Source organism: Schistocerca nitens, chromosome 2 (assembly GCF_023898315.1).
Source record: "Schistocerca nitens isolate TAMUIC-IGC-003100 chromosome 2, iqSchNite1.1, whole genome shotgun sequence".
NCBI lineage: Eukaryota > Metazoa > Arthropoda > Insecta > Orthoptera > Acrididae > Schistocerca > Schistocerca nitens.
The window spans coordinates 470,466,915-470,484,994 of NC_064615.1; the positions used below are offsets into that span (position 1 = coordinate 470,466,915).

The 18,080-nt window shown below is 43.2% G+C and overlaps 1 protein-coding gene across 1 annotated transcript in view; it reads left to right on the forward strand.

Moving 5' to 3' along the window:
* Positions 1–15,682: 15,682 nt before the first annotated feature.
* LOC126235103 (uncharacterized) overlaps positions 15,683–18,080 on the forward strand; it is a gene marked incomplete at its 3' end in the record, with an annotated part of 217,158 nt that continues 214,760 nt past the window's right edge. Inside the window, exon 1 of the mRNA XM_049943837.1 lies at positions 15,683–16,004. Coding sequence (XP_049799794.1) covers positions 15,683–16,004 — 322 coding nt within the window. The remainder of the gene's footprint in view (positions 16,005–18,080) is intronic.

The window sequence follows — 18,080 nt, forward strand, 5'->3', positions numbered from 1 at the left end:
TAACTAAGAGACATACAACGAAGAAACTTCCGGCATTTACACATTTAACACAGGCATGTACAGGGATACCAGTCGCATTTCCCTGCAACATACCAATGGCGCGAAATTACGAATGTTCCGGAATTTTTTGAGCAGACCTCGTACGAGCGATATGTGTTTGTAGAAGACAGAAGGCCATCTACAAAAGAAAATATGCTCTATAAAAAGGAATATAGGTCCGTACTACTTCCACATAAAAAGTGTTCATAGAATAAAAATCCACTTCAGTTGCTATTAATTTTCTTAATTAATAAATTACATGACCGCTTTCGAAGCTTCAAGCTTCATCTCCAGGTCTTCTGTGTGGTGCTGTCCAGATCGGCGCTGTGGTTGTTGGTTCTACGCTCCCATACGTTTGTCCGACGTGGGTGTGATCTCCAGGGACTCACTGGCTCTACCGCTACGCATGCACGTTTTCATAATTATTTGGTGGTGCCTGAAGATGAAATGTTTAGTTTCGAAACTGCTCGTGGAATAAATTAAAGAAATTACCAGCAAGTGAAGCGGATTTTTATTCTACAAATATATTCCTCAGTTGCAGATGTTACCTGATCAAATATTTTGTACCTAGAAGGTACTGACATTTAAATTCATTAAGTACGAAAACACAGTAGGAACCACAAGTGAAATAATCTGTCTTATATTAGAATCTGGAGATGGAAATAAACCCAGTGGTCTTAAGCATACATCTATAACAAATTACATAACACCGAAAAATAAATGTTCTGACGTCATATATGGCATGGAACGGATGGTTTTCCTGGGAATTATCAGAAGGCCACTGAGATGCTGACGAATATCAGCAGTTTCGGCTTGGTGCCCACTCCAACAAAAGAACAGCACACAGCAGCTCTCGTCAACAGGGTCTGCAGCTCGAAGACCATCGTGAACATTTTCCAGAATGAAAGAGGCCCCATTTTCTGAGTTCTACGTCGAGGGGTTTGGATGCTGCAACATTCGGGCACGGAATCACAGACTGGAATTTTTGGATTGCCTTTCATCATATCCAGATGAACCAATTAACAAAATGATTGCTTATGTCTAGTTTTATCTCACTAATTTCTATACCTTTTTTACTATTGCTGGTAACCTCTTTTCATTATTGTTTATAGTTGGATAGTCTCTTGCGTTTAAGCCGTAGTAATTTCATTAATAAATCAATCATTACAGCAAACTTTCTTCAATGGTTATTCCGATTGCTGTAGAATAGATAAAAAAATCGTCTTATTCGCTATCGGTTGCTGTGCTAGAATTTATTTGACGTAGGAGCAACCGAAACACGAATTCATAGAGCACCACACACATTTAATGTAAGCTACTGCCTTGCAGTCACACGGATTTTCTAAAGCGTAATAGACAAACCTCTTCGAGGGAATATTCCGTAAAAATACACTCTTTAATTGTGCATCCGTTTAGCGCACCTGCTTTCACAGAAATAACCCGATACGTGTGGTTCGCATCGAAGAACGAGCAATCTTTCTGAATTTAAACGATCTGCTTTTCCGTGTCAGTTCTGTAAAATCTGTGCTTTTCTCAGTCTCATCTTCTCTTTCCATCCTTCCTTTCTTTACACTGTTGTTTTTTCTTTCGAAATATCTGTGTAACAAGCCCGGGTAGCCAGAACAATGTTTAGTTTGTCGTCAATCATACCCCACTTCATGGAATAAGTGCTTGCAGCTGCATTGCAGTTGACACCTCGGAACTGTCCTCTGAAGTTGTGGCAACATTCGAGACGTAAATCTATGATTCTTCACTGCCATATGGGTTACAGGTTTGTCATTTCCTACTGACGTCACGTGTAGTAATTGACTGGCCTTTACTGGCGAGTTAACGTGTCATCCATTTCCCTTCTGCTCACATCATCCGCACTTGCATCACTGTAGTAACATCCAAGTGAAAATCAGATTCAGTCCCACATTCAGGCAATCAGCTTTAAGAGAAATGCAGGAACCCCGCATTTCTGTCCAGGTGAAGGACCTACTTGAGCCCTTTTCCTTACTTCGAATGGCTGTGTACTAATAAGCTTGTTTCTCAATATTTTCGATGCATGTGTTGAAAAACTGCGTAGTGCAGTGTGATGTTCGTCTTGATCGGACGAAGGAAAGTAAGAGTGTTAATCTGGCACCGGCATATAACCCACAAACTCCAAATAGCACCGCCGGGGCGAGTCTATGTATTCATCCGGTGGACCAACAGGAACAGTGTTACGTACCGTCATTCCACAAGATACTGGTAAGATGATTGAGAATTAACTCATAATTTTAGTGCATAGTTAGATGATCAGAAATTTTAAACCGTATACTCTCCTTCCCATGCGGGTCAAATAATGATGATGAGCATTTATTACATCATCAGGACTGGAACTAGCGACTTCCGGATCGAGCGCCACAGCATTAGCGACCTCAGCTACGGAGTGTGGTTTCAACAACACTGAGGTCTGTAAATCCGCAAAATCATTCTCTTGAAAGTTGACAATTCGCCTCTCTTACGAACGGGGAAAATTGTTAAAATGTGTCCTTTGTTCTTGATGCACCAAAGAGATCTCAGAAGCAACGATTACCGCTGGCACACAATGAAAGGCAACGTTAACGGTACTCTTCAGCCAATTATTCCGTATGTATGAAGAAATGCTTGGACAAGCGACGGTGGAAAATATGGTGGAAACCAACAACTGGAGAAATTTTGTGCTTTAAAAATTAATATTAAAAGAAAAATCCATATTGGCACATTATTTGTTGCATTTGTCGGTTCATAGGAAATGGTCACAATATCATAATATTCAAACTCACAGAAAATTCTTCTATATTCGTGTAGTTGTCGAATAACGATTACCGCAAAGATCTTGAAACGATTTCGAATGGTTTAAAATGATTCCATAACATGTTGGTATAGTCCTTCTGCATTTCTAACGTTCGTTGTATTAACTAGTTCTTTTAAATGTTTTCAAGATGCAAATATATTTTGTAATTGGAGGTGTAGGGGGAAGAAAGGGAAGGAACGGAACTTATTACCTCAGCTGCATCGGGATTTTACGCGGAATCGGCAGCGACAAGCGAAAATGTGTGCCGGATAGGAACTCGAACCTGGGAGCTGCTGCTTACTATGCACTTGAGTTAACCACTGCCCCACCTGGACACAACGTTTGTTGCAAACGTGCAGATTATCTCGGTACGCTCCCCGGCTGACCCACACTCCCACCTAGCGCTACCTGCATGCTCGCTAATTTTCAGATTCCCACTGGAGGTCGAAAGTAAATGTACATCAGCGCTTCAAGGTTCTGGATTAACTGCCCATCGAGGCGGATCAAATATATGAATTTATGGTGTCTGTCCTTTAGTGGTAAGAAATGACTTGAGCATCTGGAGAATGGTACTTAAACTGTGCTGGGCCTCATAATTACCACAAGAGGGTAATGTTCTCACTCTGTAGGGTATGTTGACTAGGAGGTCTGAAAGAGTGTGCGTTCTGCCACCTTCGGAAGCATATCGGCAGCTTCACTCCTTACGTAGCAGTACCTCACACTGTAATACAGATATTTTTTATAAGACAAAGTAATTATGCATTTAGTTCTACTATTGGAAAAACCAATTAATTCTTCGTTTTGTATACTACGTTTTTTTGACATCTACGTAGAATGCAAATCTGACAAGACTACCAGTGCGTCATTTATGTTGTCAGCTTATTTAAGTCCTGTTATGGTCGTGAGCTCAGCTGATAACACAGAGGTACACTGGAATAGAGTGCTTCTTAGAGTTCTTCGTTTAGACCTGTTTATCGACGACAGGAATGGATATAAATCTGATGAATCGTAAGAAGTACGCTTCTTTGTTTTCAACACTCAAGTAATGGCAGCTGAAATAAAACACACCGGTACTTATCTTGATCCAAGTGTTGCAGTTAAAATTAGAGAAGGCGAAGATCGTGTATGACGACCAAGAGGCAGAAGAAAAAAGGCCCTCTTGAGTAAATGCAGTGGCCTGAAACTCTCGTTGCCTTTACAAACTATTAAAAGGTAAGCTACTCCCCATATTATAGAAAGCGATGCACTATAATACTTTGCAGATACTTTAAAATACAGAAGCGTCATAATCATCCGCACATCCATTTAGAGCATTAGGAAACGTAGGTCTAACACGACAGAGATGTAACATTTTCTGTAAGCTCTCTCAGAGATACTCACGAATATCTAACTACTGAATAGTGACAGTGGCGTCATCAATGCCTTTTAATATAATAATGAAATTTCTTTTCTCATTTTTTCCGAGTTATGTAATTTGTTTCTGAAATGTGCTTAAATTCACTGGGTTTGTTGCCATCTCCAAGTTCTATTATAAGTGATGTTACATATACAGAATAATTAAGTCTGGACACCTGCTTTTATTTCAGTTAGTCGTAAAAACCTACGTTCCTTTATAAATGGTATATTTTCCTTTGTAGATCACCTCTTGTCTTCTATAATGCCAATATCTTCCGTCTATATAAAACTGCTTAATATAAATTTTGGCAAAAGTATTATAACTTTGTTAAAGTCTACGTTCCATTTTCCGCAAAGGACAGTAAGGAATGAAATGACAGACCAGTAAGGCTCGCCAAACAGTAAAGATTAAAGGCCACTCTAAATTCTTTACAGGAGAAGGGTTTCCAAGTAGTTTAGAGTTATGTGCGAGTAGGGAGGAGTTATCTATAAGCTTCGAGCTTGACGAGCGTTTGGGAGTCCTTGCTGGTTATCTCAGTTGTAAATATACTGCAGTGAAGAACGGATTTGGTTGCTGAAGGAAAACGAAATGAGGATGCACAATTCCCATCCAGATGACTGCGCATCCAGATCCTCTGTTATATCCCAAGTATTTCCCCAGTATTCCACGTTGAATGTATATACTACACATTCGATGGTGTGGGACGGGCATGTGAACCATGAAGCACTGGTGCTACTGCAGGCAAGAGGGGGGGGGGGGGGGGGGGGGGGCATGGTTCACTGCTTTTCATTTCACTGAACAACAGAAAGGCACCAACACACACGAATTTATCACTCATCTACAATAAATAGTTACATTCAAAACACGAGATTCACACCTAGCATGGCAAACGATACAATTTCATCGATAGAAGAACTATTTTCCAATTTGGAGGCTTAACTCTCTGTAAATTACTCGCAATGAATAATATCGTACGACAGTTTTTGGCGCTTATATCCCTCCTATAGGCTTTCTATAAGACTGATAATGTACACTGTGCTCCGACGTAACACAGTAACAAATACCGTAGCGTTTCAGACGCGTATTCCATTTCTGTTATCGTTATTAACCATAACTTTTCAGTTTTAAATTGTCTCAGGCCGATTAACAAATGAGGTTTTGGTAAGGTTAGCACAGTGGAAAATGCGAAGAATCTGTCGCCGATTTTTTTTTTTGTATGTTTACTCCGAATAATAAATAAATGTCTATTATATTTACTGCATCGATTTCATTATTAGAAGCTACTTGACTGAAGACAGTGATTAAAAATAATTGTGAGTCGGATTATTCAGATCGAGTTGCTGTCACCAAATCTTCCCACCAGTTTACTTTTCGCAGCCGCCCGCCTCTGGCTATTGCTAACACAATACGCTCTCCTGTTCTCAGAAGCAAGGCTGCCTTACTGCTGTCAGTTTAAAAGCACTCATTATCATAGGTGGGCAATTCAAGGAGCAAAAAAGATTCTACAAATTGTAAAACAAGCAACATCCATGAAGAAACGTAATAAAATAAAATTAATGAAAAATGGCCAATACATGTCTATTAATCTCCAGTAGGCAGTTGTAACCTCAAAACGAACGGATGTACACCATTACACTACCTGCCACCTGAGTAACGAAACCCTCACTGACATTTCAACCGTCCTAAAGCTACCCAAGTGGACTCTTGCTAACGTAATTGTGAAGTGGAAATGCGAAGGAAAAACTGCAGCTAAACCGTGACCTGGCGAACCTCACGTACTGACAGACAGTGACCGTTAAAAATTAGGAGAGAAGCTATCACCAGTCGAGCTAGCACAGTGACTGTGTAGACTAAGTTAAAAGAATGGGGTACTATGATCAAGCCACACATTCGGTAGTTAGTGCCAGACGTCCCATGATGTGGTGTAGAACCGGGACGCCGCAGGATTGTCGATGGCTGGAAACGAGTGATTTCGTATGGTGAATCATACCATACCATGTGGCAATCGGACGGATGGGATGGGTTTCGCGAATGCCTGGAGAATGTTACTCCCATCATTTTTAGGGCCAACAGCAAAGTACTGGAGAGATTGTGTTAAGTTATGGGGGTGTTTTTCGAGGTTAGGTTGTTGTCTTCTTACGGCGCTTAAGAAAACGGTGAATGTGTAAGGAGACGAAAACATTTTACAGCATTGTGTTCTGCATAACGTAGAGGAACAGATCGGAGAGAATATTGGTTTCAGGATGCCAGTATTTCCAGGTCTCTGTTTTCGGTGTTCGTTCATTTTTATAGAGGACCTTATCGTTCTCCAAAAATGCCGTAATAGGTAAGCATAAAAGATATTCCATAATTCTGCAACAGACTGATGTCAGTGATATCCACACAAATTAAAACATGGATACATGTACGTATGTAAGTATTTATTTATGCATGTATGTATGTACCACCTCTCCTCCTAAACCGCTGCAGCGATTTCAACCTACTGTGCACACATACAATTTATTTTCTGTAAATAATCACTGTAAGGGTAAAAAGCACCCATCTGTCAAAGGGGTGTCGATGGGACTGAGAAACAGTGTAGCCCACGACGAATACCCATACTTTAGTCATCCAGTATTTGAGAATGAGAGCTCTTAGAGACTTGCAGTAAATTACTCGCTGACGATTTCCACAAAATGATGAAAGTAAGTAAGCTTTTTTCGCTTTCTACATTTACAATGTTCGTACAGTAAAAGTGCCACGTGAAGCGTGATGTTTTAATTTATTACTTCTTTACTATTAATTGTAGTCTTGACACATTTTGCAGGCAGTATTCACATATACCACTGAATGTACAACAACAATTACATCGTTGTATGACACTTAATACCGGAACAACGACGTTGCACCCATCGAGCTGCGTGGAAATGGAAAGTGCAGGTAGAAATTCACTAGACATACAGGTGAAATATACGTACGAATACGCGTGAAATATGTTAAATATATGTGAAATATATTTGACACGTGCGCATGCGGGCAAAGCCACTGGTAAAAAGCTCATTGTAAACCCCTGGAAAGATTTCAGTCAAATTTGGTTGACATAGCTATAATCTGGAAAAAATACTGTAAGGGCAGGAAGCACCAGTCTCCATTCGTGTGAGTTTGATGACGTGAAAGGAGAGAGGAAGACGAGGAGATGGAAAGACAGCGACAGGAAGGAGAATATAGGCACAGATAGGAGGAGACTGACATAGATAGGAGAGGGGGAAATGGGCAGAGAGAGGGAAGAGGAGGAACGTACAGTGAAAGGAAAGAAGAGGAGTTGGACAGAGACAGGTTGAGGCAGAGATATGCAGAGAACTAGGGAGAAGGGCTTGAGGAGACAGAGAAGAGGAGTAAATGGGCAGAGGAAGGGAAGAGAAGGAGATGGACAGAGAGAGTGGAGAGGAGGAGATGGAAACAGAAAGGAAAGGGGGTAGAAATGAACAGGGAGTGAGGGGGAGGAAATGAACAGAGAGAGGAGGAGGAAGTGGTGTACAGAGAAAGGGGAGGAGGACATTGACAAAGAGAGTTGAAAGAAGAGATGGAATTAGAGGAGGAGGAGGAGGAGGAGATGGACAAAGGGGAAGAAGCGGATGGACAGAGGGTAGAGGAGCCGACTGATAGAGAGAGGTGGGAGGAGCAGATGGATAGAGAGAGGAGCAGAAGGAGATGAACAGACAGTGGGGGGGAAGAGTAGAGAGAGAGAGAGAGAGAGAGAGAGAGAGAGAGAGAGAGAGAGAGAGAGGGAGGGAGTGGTGCAGATGGAGAGAGAAATGAGCAAGAAGGAGATGGGCTAATAGAAAATTGAAATAAATACGGAGAGGTCCAAAAAATGTATCCACTGTTTAAAAGTTCATGGCTTGCAAACTAATTGACGGAGTTGTCTCATTTTGGCGAAAGTGTAGCTTAAAGTCCAACTTAAAGATACCACTGTAGGTGTTCCAAATGGTCACCATTAACATCCACACACAAACGATGCCGACGAACTGCAGCACGAACTACTGACTGCAACGTGTTCAGTTGGATATTTGCACATCAACGTACGATGGATACTCGAAGTTCATCCAATGTGCGTGGCTTTGTCGATAAACGACGTCCTTTAATGTTCCCCACAGGTAAAAGTCCAGAGGAGTTGGGTCTGGGGAACGTGGAAGATACTCCACAGCACCTCTACGGCCTATCCATCACCCTGGTAGATTTTCGTCGAGATACGCCCTAACACGATTTTGGTAGTGGGCTGGGGCACCATCTTGTTGATAGTGAACTCTTCCGTCTCCATACAAGTCTCGGATAGCAGTTAAAATGGAAGTCTGAAGTTCCTGAAGGTACACCTCACACGGTAACTGTGCCGTCAACGAAGAATGGCCCAATAAAGCCCCGGTAAGACAACCTACAACACACATTTACTCCTGGCAAATTCACGGCTTTGTCTACATGGACGTCCGGATTTTCGGCGGCCCAGTAGATGCAACAGTGGCGATTTACTGTACCATTGAGTTTGAACTATGCCTCATCAAACCACACAATCTACTCTGCAAACTTCGTCGTTGTGCACCATGTTAGTAAACCACTCGCAGTACTCCATTCTACGATATGGGTCGTCCTCGTTCAATGCGTGTAGCAATCGTGGCATGTAGCACTTCCACTTTGCTATCTTCAAAATTCGCCGAACACTTGAGCGACTCACTCCAGTTTCACGGGCACACTGTCTCACGGACTTCTGTGGTGAGCGAGTGAATTGTAATAACACACGACGGGAGTTAGCTGCACTTGTTACTGTTACAGGTCGTCCATATCGTTGTTTGTGTACACTTTTAACACAGCCTTCGGCTTCAAATTTGTTCTCGAATGCGACGAGTCGTTAAATGTATCGGTGGCTCTGTTTGATATTCATTTCGCCATTGTCGTTGAACCTCATTAATGTTTTCGTACTTCAGAACTGACTTCCTTTCATCGAATGTAAGTCTTGCGCCAGCCACGTTTACTCGAGTAACTAGGTGCAACTAAGAACAAAACACTGACTATCTGACGACTGTCATCTGACAAAACAAAACAACGCAATACAACGCTTCTGTGGCGATTGCCGGAATTACAAACTACACTCCTGGAAATGGAAAAAAGAACACATTGACACCGGTGTGTCAGATCCACCATACTTGCTCCGGACACTGCGAGAGGGCTGTACAAGCAATGATCACACGCACGGCACAGCGGACACACCAGGAACCGCGGTGTTGGCCGTCGAATGGCGCTAGCTGCGCAGCATTTGTGCACCGCCGCCGTCAGTGTCAGCCAGTTTGCCGTGGCATACGGAGCTCCATCGCAGTCTTTAACACTGGTAGCATGCCGCGACAGCGTGGACGTGAACCGTATGTGCAGTTGACGGACTTTGAGCGAGGGCGTATAGTGGGCATGCGGGAGGCCGGGTGGACGTACCGCCGAATTGCTCAACACGTGGGGCGTGAGGTCTCCACAGTACATCGATGTTGTCGCCAGTGGTCGGCGGAAGGTGCACGTGCCCGTCGACCTGCGACCGGACCGCAGCGACGCACGGATGCACGCCAAGACCGTAGGATCCTACGCAGTGCCGTAGGGGACCGCACCGCCACTTCCCAGCAAATTAGGGACACTGTTGCTCCTGGGGTATCGGCGAGGACCATTCGCAACCGTCTCCATGAAGCTGGGCTACGGTCTCGCACACCGTTAGGCCGTCTTCCGCTCACGCCCCAACATCGTGCAGTCCGCCTCCAGTGGTGTCGCGACAGGCGTGAATGGAGGGACGAATGGAGACGTGTCGTCTTCAGCGATGAGAGTCGCTTCTGCCTTGGTGCCAATGATGGTCGTATGCGTGTTTGGCGCCGTGCAGGTGAGCGCCACAATCAGGACTGCATACGACCGAGGCACACAGGGCCAACACCCGGCATCATGGTGTGGGGAGCGATCTCCTACACTGGCCGTACACCACTGGTGATCGTCGAGGGGACACTGAATAGTGCACGGTACATCCAAACCGTCATCGAACCCATCGTTCTACCATTCCTAGACCGGCAAGGGAACTTGCTGTTCCAACAGGACAATGCACGTCCGCATGTATCCCGTGCCACCCAACGTGCTCTAGAAGGTGTAAGTCAACTACCCTGGCCAGCAAGATCTCCGGATCTGTCCCCCATTGAACATGTTTGGGACTGGATGAAGCATCGTCTCACGCGGTCTGCACGTCCAGCACGAACGCTGGTCCAACTGAGGCGCCAGGTGGAAATGGCATGGCAAGCCGTTCCACAGGACTACATCCAGCATCTCTACGATCGTCTCCATGGGAGAATAGCAGCCTGCATTGCTGCGAAAGGTGGCTATACACTGTACTAGTGCCGACATTGTGCATGCTCTGTTGCCTGTGTCTATGTGCCTGTGGTTCTGTCAGTGTGATCATGTGATGTATCTGACCCCAGGAATGTGTCAATAAAGTTTCCCCTTCCTGGGACAATGAATTCACGGTGTTCTTATTTCAATTTCCAGGAGTGTATTACACTACCAAAGATGAGACAACTTCGTCAATTAGTTTTCCAGTTATGGACTTTTAAACAGTGGATACATTTTTTGGACCCCTCTGTACATACCGGGGCAACGCCGGGTACTCATCTCGTAGGTCTATAAGTATGTAGATAAATAATAGCAGGGTGCTCGCAAAGTACGAGGGGATGTTGAAAAGTAGGTTATACACGTCGTCTCATACTGAGACTATGATATGTGAATAAAATGCAACGTCGCGTCCAGCTGAAGTGAAACGGAGCTATCAATTGAACCAAAGTCGCACAGACATGGGTGATACTGATCGAGAAGGAAGAATGTCGACATCGACCGCAGACGGCAATCTCCAGGCAGTCGGGGAACCTACTCGCAGCAATCACATGGGGCACACACACAGCAGTTCTCGATGTCCCCATGACCAAGTAAGGATTTCTATCGTCGGAAAATTGAAACAGTGGTAGAACGTTCCGACTGTTTTTTCACAGAGACCTGGTGACTATGTTTAAAAGTAGTGTCATGTATCTGAGTCACTTTGAAGTGCAGTGTAGCATTCAACAAAGGTTATGAAGTTGTTGCATAAGTTCGTAGCGGTTTTTTTTTTTTTTTGCATGTTGGTATTCCAGTTGCCATGGGTTTATTTATAAATTTTCGTTTTTTATTTGTAGTTCACTGTTGCTGTTTGAGTTTACACATTGTCATTTGTAGACAGTGAGTGGAGCTGTGAACGCTTGGAAACGGAGCGCCAGGTGGTGAAATCGCAACATTTCCGACATATTCTTGCGTTGAGTTCAATAGAGGGGTGACAGCGGCAGAGGCAGCCAGAAAAATTTTCGCCGTGTATGGGAGTAACACGACTGGACAGAGAACGGTAAGAAAACGGTTTTCTCGTTTTAACGAGGATCGTTTTGACGTTAGTGACTCTCCATGTTCAGAAATACCGGGCTTTGATAGAAATCGTTTAAATGCATTAATTCGCAACCATCCGCGTTAGTGTACTCGAGAACTGGTAAATGTGAGGAAGTGTGATCATTCCACCGCCGTGCGACATGTGCATGCAATGCGGAAGGTTCAGAAATTGGATGTATGGGTGCCGCATGCTCTAATCCAAAATCAGCGTGTTGCCATATGTGCATCTCCGCTTGCTTGTCATCAGTTGGCTCGTGAACTACACTGACCGGAATGGTCAGTGTTGTCGCTGGTTCAAATGTTCAAGTGTGTGTGAAATCTTATGGGACTTAACTGCGAAGGTCATCAGTGCCTAACCTTACACATTACTTAAGCTAAATTATCCTAAGGACAAACACACACACCCATGTCCGAGGGAGGACTCGAACCTCCACCGGGACCAGCCGCACAGTCCATGACTGCAGCGCCCTAGACCGCTCGGCTAATCCCGCGCGGCGGTTGTTGCTGGTGACGAGGAATGGTGTCTTTATGCTAACGTAAGGAAAATAAAACAAGGGTTGAGCCCAAAGAAAGCAGCAACTGCCCGTACAAAGATCTGCGCGGATCCACAAAAGATAATGTTATGCATCTGGTGGAACAGCGACGGAGTGGTGTACTGCGAACTGCTTCCCGAGGTATACCCATCACTGCTGATATTTATTATCACCTGTGATGTCTCGCAGACGCAGTCCCAGAGCAATAACCGGGAAGACTGCGTGCAGTGATGCTACTACACGATAACTACCTCCCGTATTCCTCTAGACTGACAAAAAACACTGTAAAGTAGCTGGGTTGGGAAGTCATTTCGCCGCCATCTTGTTCACCTGATCTTGCGCCCTCTGATTTTTCACGTTTACCGGTCTCTATCGAACAACCTTCGAGGAACTTCCTTTCCTGATGAAAAAGCGCTCCGAACATGGCTCGGCGCGTCCTGCACCTCAAAACTACGTGAATTCTACAGCCCCTCGGTCGAAAAGTTATTCCAACGTACGCTGACTTGCAAATAGTGAAAGTGAACGAGAATATTTTATTGATGAGTAAAGTCTCTGTAATGTGTGTCTGTTGTGTTTATTAAACTTATGTTCAAACCCATAATACGGTGTAATCTGCTTTTTGAACTCCGTGTATTAGCGGTGTCGTTTAAGGGGCTCCGGAACGCCCTATACTTGCAATGTTAAAATAACGCTTATAAATTACATCTTTCCTCACAAATTATTTGAGGTAGGAAGTTGAACTTTTTACAGATTATTTATTGGAATATGGGCTACAACTTAACACAGGGATTTTACAAAATTTTAGTTCAGTTATTAAAGATGATTTTTTTTCAATTGTAATGAAAATTCACAACATTTTTTTGCAATTTTTTATTTATATATTCAAAAATATACAGTTTTTTGGAAAAAGGCTGTGTTAAATTATGCAGAAGGTACTGTGTAACATTTACTGAAAGTTTGAAACAAATATGTTTGGAAGATCCTTAGAAAACATGTAATTAGTATGAGAAAATAAAAGTTTTGGGAATCGAGCGACAAAGATTGGATTAACTTTTTAGTGCATTCCAGGTCCATAGGATGGATTATCTTCATCCTCTGCAAACTCCTCCTCCAGCTTCCTCTTGTTCCTCCTCCTGTTTACTCTTGCTTGTATTTCTAGACTGTTCTCGCTTCCCACGCCCGGGTTCCCGGGTTCGATTCCCGGCGGGGTCAGGGATTTTCTCTGCCTCGTGATGGCTGGGTGTTGTGTGATGTCCTTCGGTTAGTTAGGTTTAAGTAGTTCTAAGTTCTAGGGGACTGATGACCATAGATGTTGTCCCATAGTGCTCAGAGCCATTTCTAGACTCTTTACAGCCCTGTCTGCAGCCCGAAGGCGTTCCTTGTCTAAAGCAAGCATCGCTCGTACCATGTTAGAACCTATCTTCATTCCCATATTTCTAAATACCTTGCACCTTACAATGTTGCCATCATTGAAAGTCGCAACAGCATTATACAAACCAAAGTGAAGTGTTTCTATTCCAACAAATACAGTCTTGGGGATTCTCGACCATATAACACTATTTACACTTTCATTGGGGTTTTGAGTTTTTCCGTGAATACACTTTTTCAACAGTTCAGGTGCTGCTAAGTCTCTGAAAATAGGTTTTATCACCTCCATTATTGCATGAGGCAGACTATGCTTATGAGTGTACACTTCACCAGTTAGCAATCCTTTGTTATATTTACACCAACTGTCTTCTTCTTTGGGACACAAGCTATGTTGGGGATTTTCATCGGTTGAAGAAGTATGAAAAAAAAGCGCCCAAACAGCCTTCTTCATTTCGTCGACACTTTGTGTATTTTGCCTAATAGCCATTCCATAATAGTTCTGTATTTTGTCAATTACACTGTCAGTTAACCTTCCCTTCCCATCCAACCCTTTACCATCACTGAGTTTTTGTTTTTTGTACGAAGCTTTCAGCCGCCGAAGTCTTGTTCCCATTCGCTTCTGTACGTGTCCAATACACTCAAATTTCTGCACTACAACATCATCACCATAGGGCTTCAGTCCTTGAACATGTTTGAAACTTTTAGAATCACCGTCACCAAGGTAATTAACATATCGCACTTTATCACACGCCTCAGAACGCTGGAATATACTGGCAACACCAGCAACTTCCATTCCTCCGCTACTGCCACTATAGTTAGCTTTGCAATTATTTTCATGTGTACCTTTATATTTTTGTGGACATCTACAATACTTTGATATTACTGCTACATCTAAAACTTTCCCTGTATACATACTGGTGGCAGATACTACACCATGAAGAGATGTGTGTCTCCGTTTATGCCAGGTACCATCGAACGCTGCAGTCAAATCTCTGTTACCATTATTTTCCATTACTGCCTCTTCCACAGCGTTCTTCATAGATTCTATACAGACATCTTCTACTTTAGACCCTATTAATTTATTATTGGTCGTAAACTTGGTTGGGGGATTTGGAAGATTCATGATGCCACAGAAAATTGCACCTGCAGTAGCACCCTTACCAACTGAACGCAGGGAATAAACAAATCTAATGTTGTGTTCGTAGATTTTGCTACCATTTTCTTCAGTTGCAGTTACTGCAACACTGTTCCAAAAGGTGGTCATGTATGAACACTTATCACATTTCATTTGTATTTCACTAGCAAGTCCTACGTGCTTTATTATGGAGAGTTCCAGACCAACTTCACTACAATGAATACATCTTACACAGTTTGAAAAAATTCCTTTGAGAACCGACATATCAAATATTTCAATCACATCCGATTCGCCCATAAAACATTCATAGTTGTCACTCATTGAACCAAGCTTCTTCTGTGAAGTATTTTCCTTCCCACTTTGACTGCTATGGGCAGGTGTACTTGAGAGGTTAGGTTCACTCACTTGGTTATCGTCTTTATTGTTTACAGTAATAACACATACCTTTGGCTTTCCAACATTTCTCCTTTTCTTAAAAGCCTTCAGAGGATTTCTAATAACTTTACTTTTACTCATTATTATACTTCAACAAAACAGAGACTCAAGAAACAGAATTAATTACGAATATTTTCGAGATAACGACAGAGTAAATAAACATGAAACAATCGACAATCACACTACCGATATATATTGAACCATCACAGGTTAGCCACAACACATACTTTATCTCACATCACTAAAATGTACCTGATGAACACGGACGTTAATAATAACACCATTTGACAGCAGTTTAACAGCGCCACAGTGGGTCACGCCCATGTAGAACACATTTCAAAAAAAATTAAAAATAGTTGTAGTCTTCGGAATTGAATAAATTATATATCTATTAAAAGGTAATAGTCTGCAGATTCAGAAAACGCAAAAAAGTAAAAATTGGACTTTTCATGATTTTGAGCCTTTCCGGAGCCCCTTAAGATAAGTACTGAAAGCGAAAGCCGCATAAAAATCGCGCCCTTATGCCGCTGGAGTGCAGCGCGCCCCTGCCCGCGCATGCGCATCCCCGCCGTGTGGTGGCGGCGCAGACGGCGCAGAACGCAGAACGGGGGGCTCCCCCTTATGTAAGCGGCGACCTCGCACCTCAGCTGGCTGCTGCGTGTGGTCGGCGCGCCGCCCCTGCCGCCCCCCGGCGGCCGCGGCCGCTGCGCTGCCGTATTATAGAGGCCTCCCGCGGCCGGCGCGCCCAGTCCGATCTAGATCCGCCAGCGAGAGTGGTCAGCTCAGCTCTTACTCTCCACTCCTCAGGCTCAGCTGACACCACGCCGCTACACTCGCGCACAGGTGAGTCAGTGCAGCTTTGCTTCTCTGCTCCCGTCAGCTGCTACCCACTAAACCACTAGACAAAGTTCTGTAGCGTACAGAAATTACTATACCAACGGGACAGAGTATGTTTTCATCGGCGTTTGATCCACCTTAGCACGGTTCACAAATGACGAGCTATCATCCCATCCGCGATTTTTAGTCTAACCCAATGGCTGAATGCCCATCCCATTGTCACCAGTCACCAGGCAATAGTCCCGTGCATCAACCCTCTTTCAGATAAGTAAATTTCGTTCCGTGTGTGGTTTCGTGGTGTAACATTCCGTGTGATATGTATTTCTGTGATGGATACGGGGGAGGAGTCCAATATTTACTCAGGCGACTGTGGAAAGCCGCACAGGGGCCAGCCTATCCTGGCCGCTGTACATGGGCAAAGGTCCTCTAGCTCACATCCCGCTCTCGCAAGTTACCGAGCTGCACGTTGAGCTACCCCAACAAGTCTAAAAGGCCGAATCTTGCAGCAGCAACGGAAAAACGATCAGTATCTTCCACTTCTTAAGGCGTAGCAGTTTATCCTGGGTGGCTGTGAATAACGTGCAGCTACTCAAGGAAGTCCAGGATGGGTTGTAATTATCATACGGCAGCGAAACGTGGTCGATATTCTAATGCGTTAATGCGGAACCGATTTACGCCAGAAAAAGAGTAGTTCCAGTTTTGACCACCAGGTGGAGTCGATATCTGGCGCAGTTAACGTTAGAAAGGCGTATAGAAATCTTTTCGTATGTAATGCATTAGTAACAGAATGCGGGCAGAAAAGGTCAAACAATTGAGAAAGCCATAATGCTGATTTTATTATTAATCGTACCTTACACAATTTGTTTAATATTAGTACCGGAGACGTCGACGACATGCTGTACAGCGCCAGATTTGCACCTGGTCTCCAAAATTGGAACTTTTTCGCAGTGTAAGTAGGTTCGACATTAACGGCTTTTCATATCTGCTAAATTCCGATGCCACACGATAATTACAGCCCACACTGGACCTCTGTGAGCAGTTGCACATTAATTATAACCACCCAGTAGATATCATGTATTCGTCAAGAGCAAGACCACCTCTCTTACTGTTATGTGCATAACGTATCAGATAACAATGGACGACTCTTCGCAGTAGCCGTGTTGTCTGGTGATTCAGGCATAGAGTATCACCCACCGTGAATTTTAGATACCACTGTTAACTTGCAACAGGAGCAACTGTTAATACTCTAGCATCTGCCAGAAACGATCACTTGCTGAAAAACGTTGATACACACCTACTTTCTCTTTCTAATGTTCACGAGATAAGAGCTTGTAAGTATTACCAATAAAAAATGGTCTCATTTTGTTTTTTGTGCATTAAAAATTAATATTATTTCTCTGGTTACGAACTTGCATCATTTCGTAATACTTGTTCTGCAGTTGACAATAATCTACAGTATTTTGAAAAATGCTCATTTACACCATCAGCTGTGCAATTGCATTTTCATTCTCTAACGGTTTCAGTTATAACAATCATCTTCACAGGAGAAAAACAATATGCATCGATGGATCAAAAATAGATTTTTGTCAAATACGGCACAACCGAATGTAGAATATACATAATTATATGAGTCTGAACATAATCCATATAAACGTCCTGTACATTAGCACAAATGCAGCGATGTGTACTTGGTGAGAACTTCACACTTGGTGAAATTATTATGTTCACACAGACGCATATGACAATAACTATGTTCTACATTTGGTTGTTTCTCATTTGACGAAAATGTATTTTTGATCCTCTGACGTACACTCTTTTTCTCCTATAAAGGCGCTTGCTATAACTGAAACCGGAAAGAATAAATATACAATTGCACAGCTGATGGCGTAAACGTGTTTATTTCAAAATACTGAACAGCCGCAGACAGTCGTCCAAGAAAAGTTTTATGAATTTACGGTACCTGGTCAGCTTCCCAGCTGACAATAGATTTCCAAAATTTACATCATCATCTTCAATGCATTTACTTATCTCTAAGCGATCATGTTGCGTTCCTTGCGTTGCGTAACCTGTATGTTCCTTTAT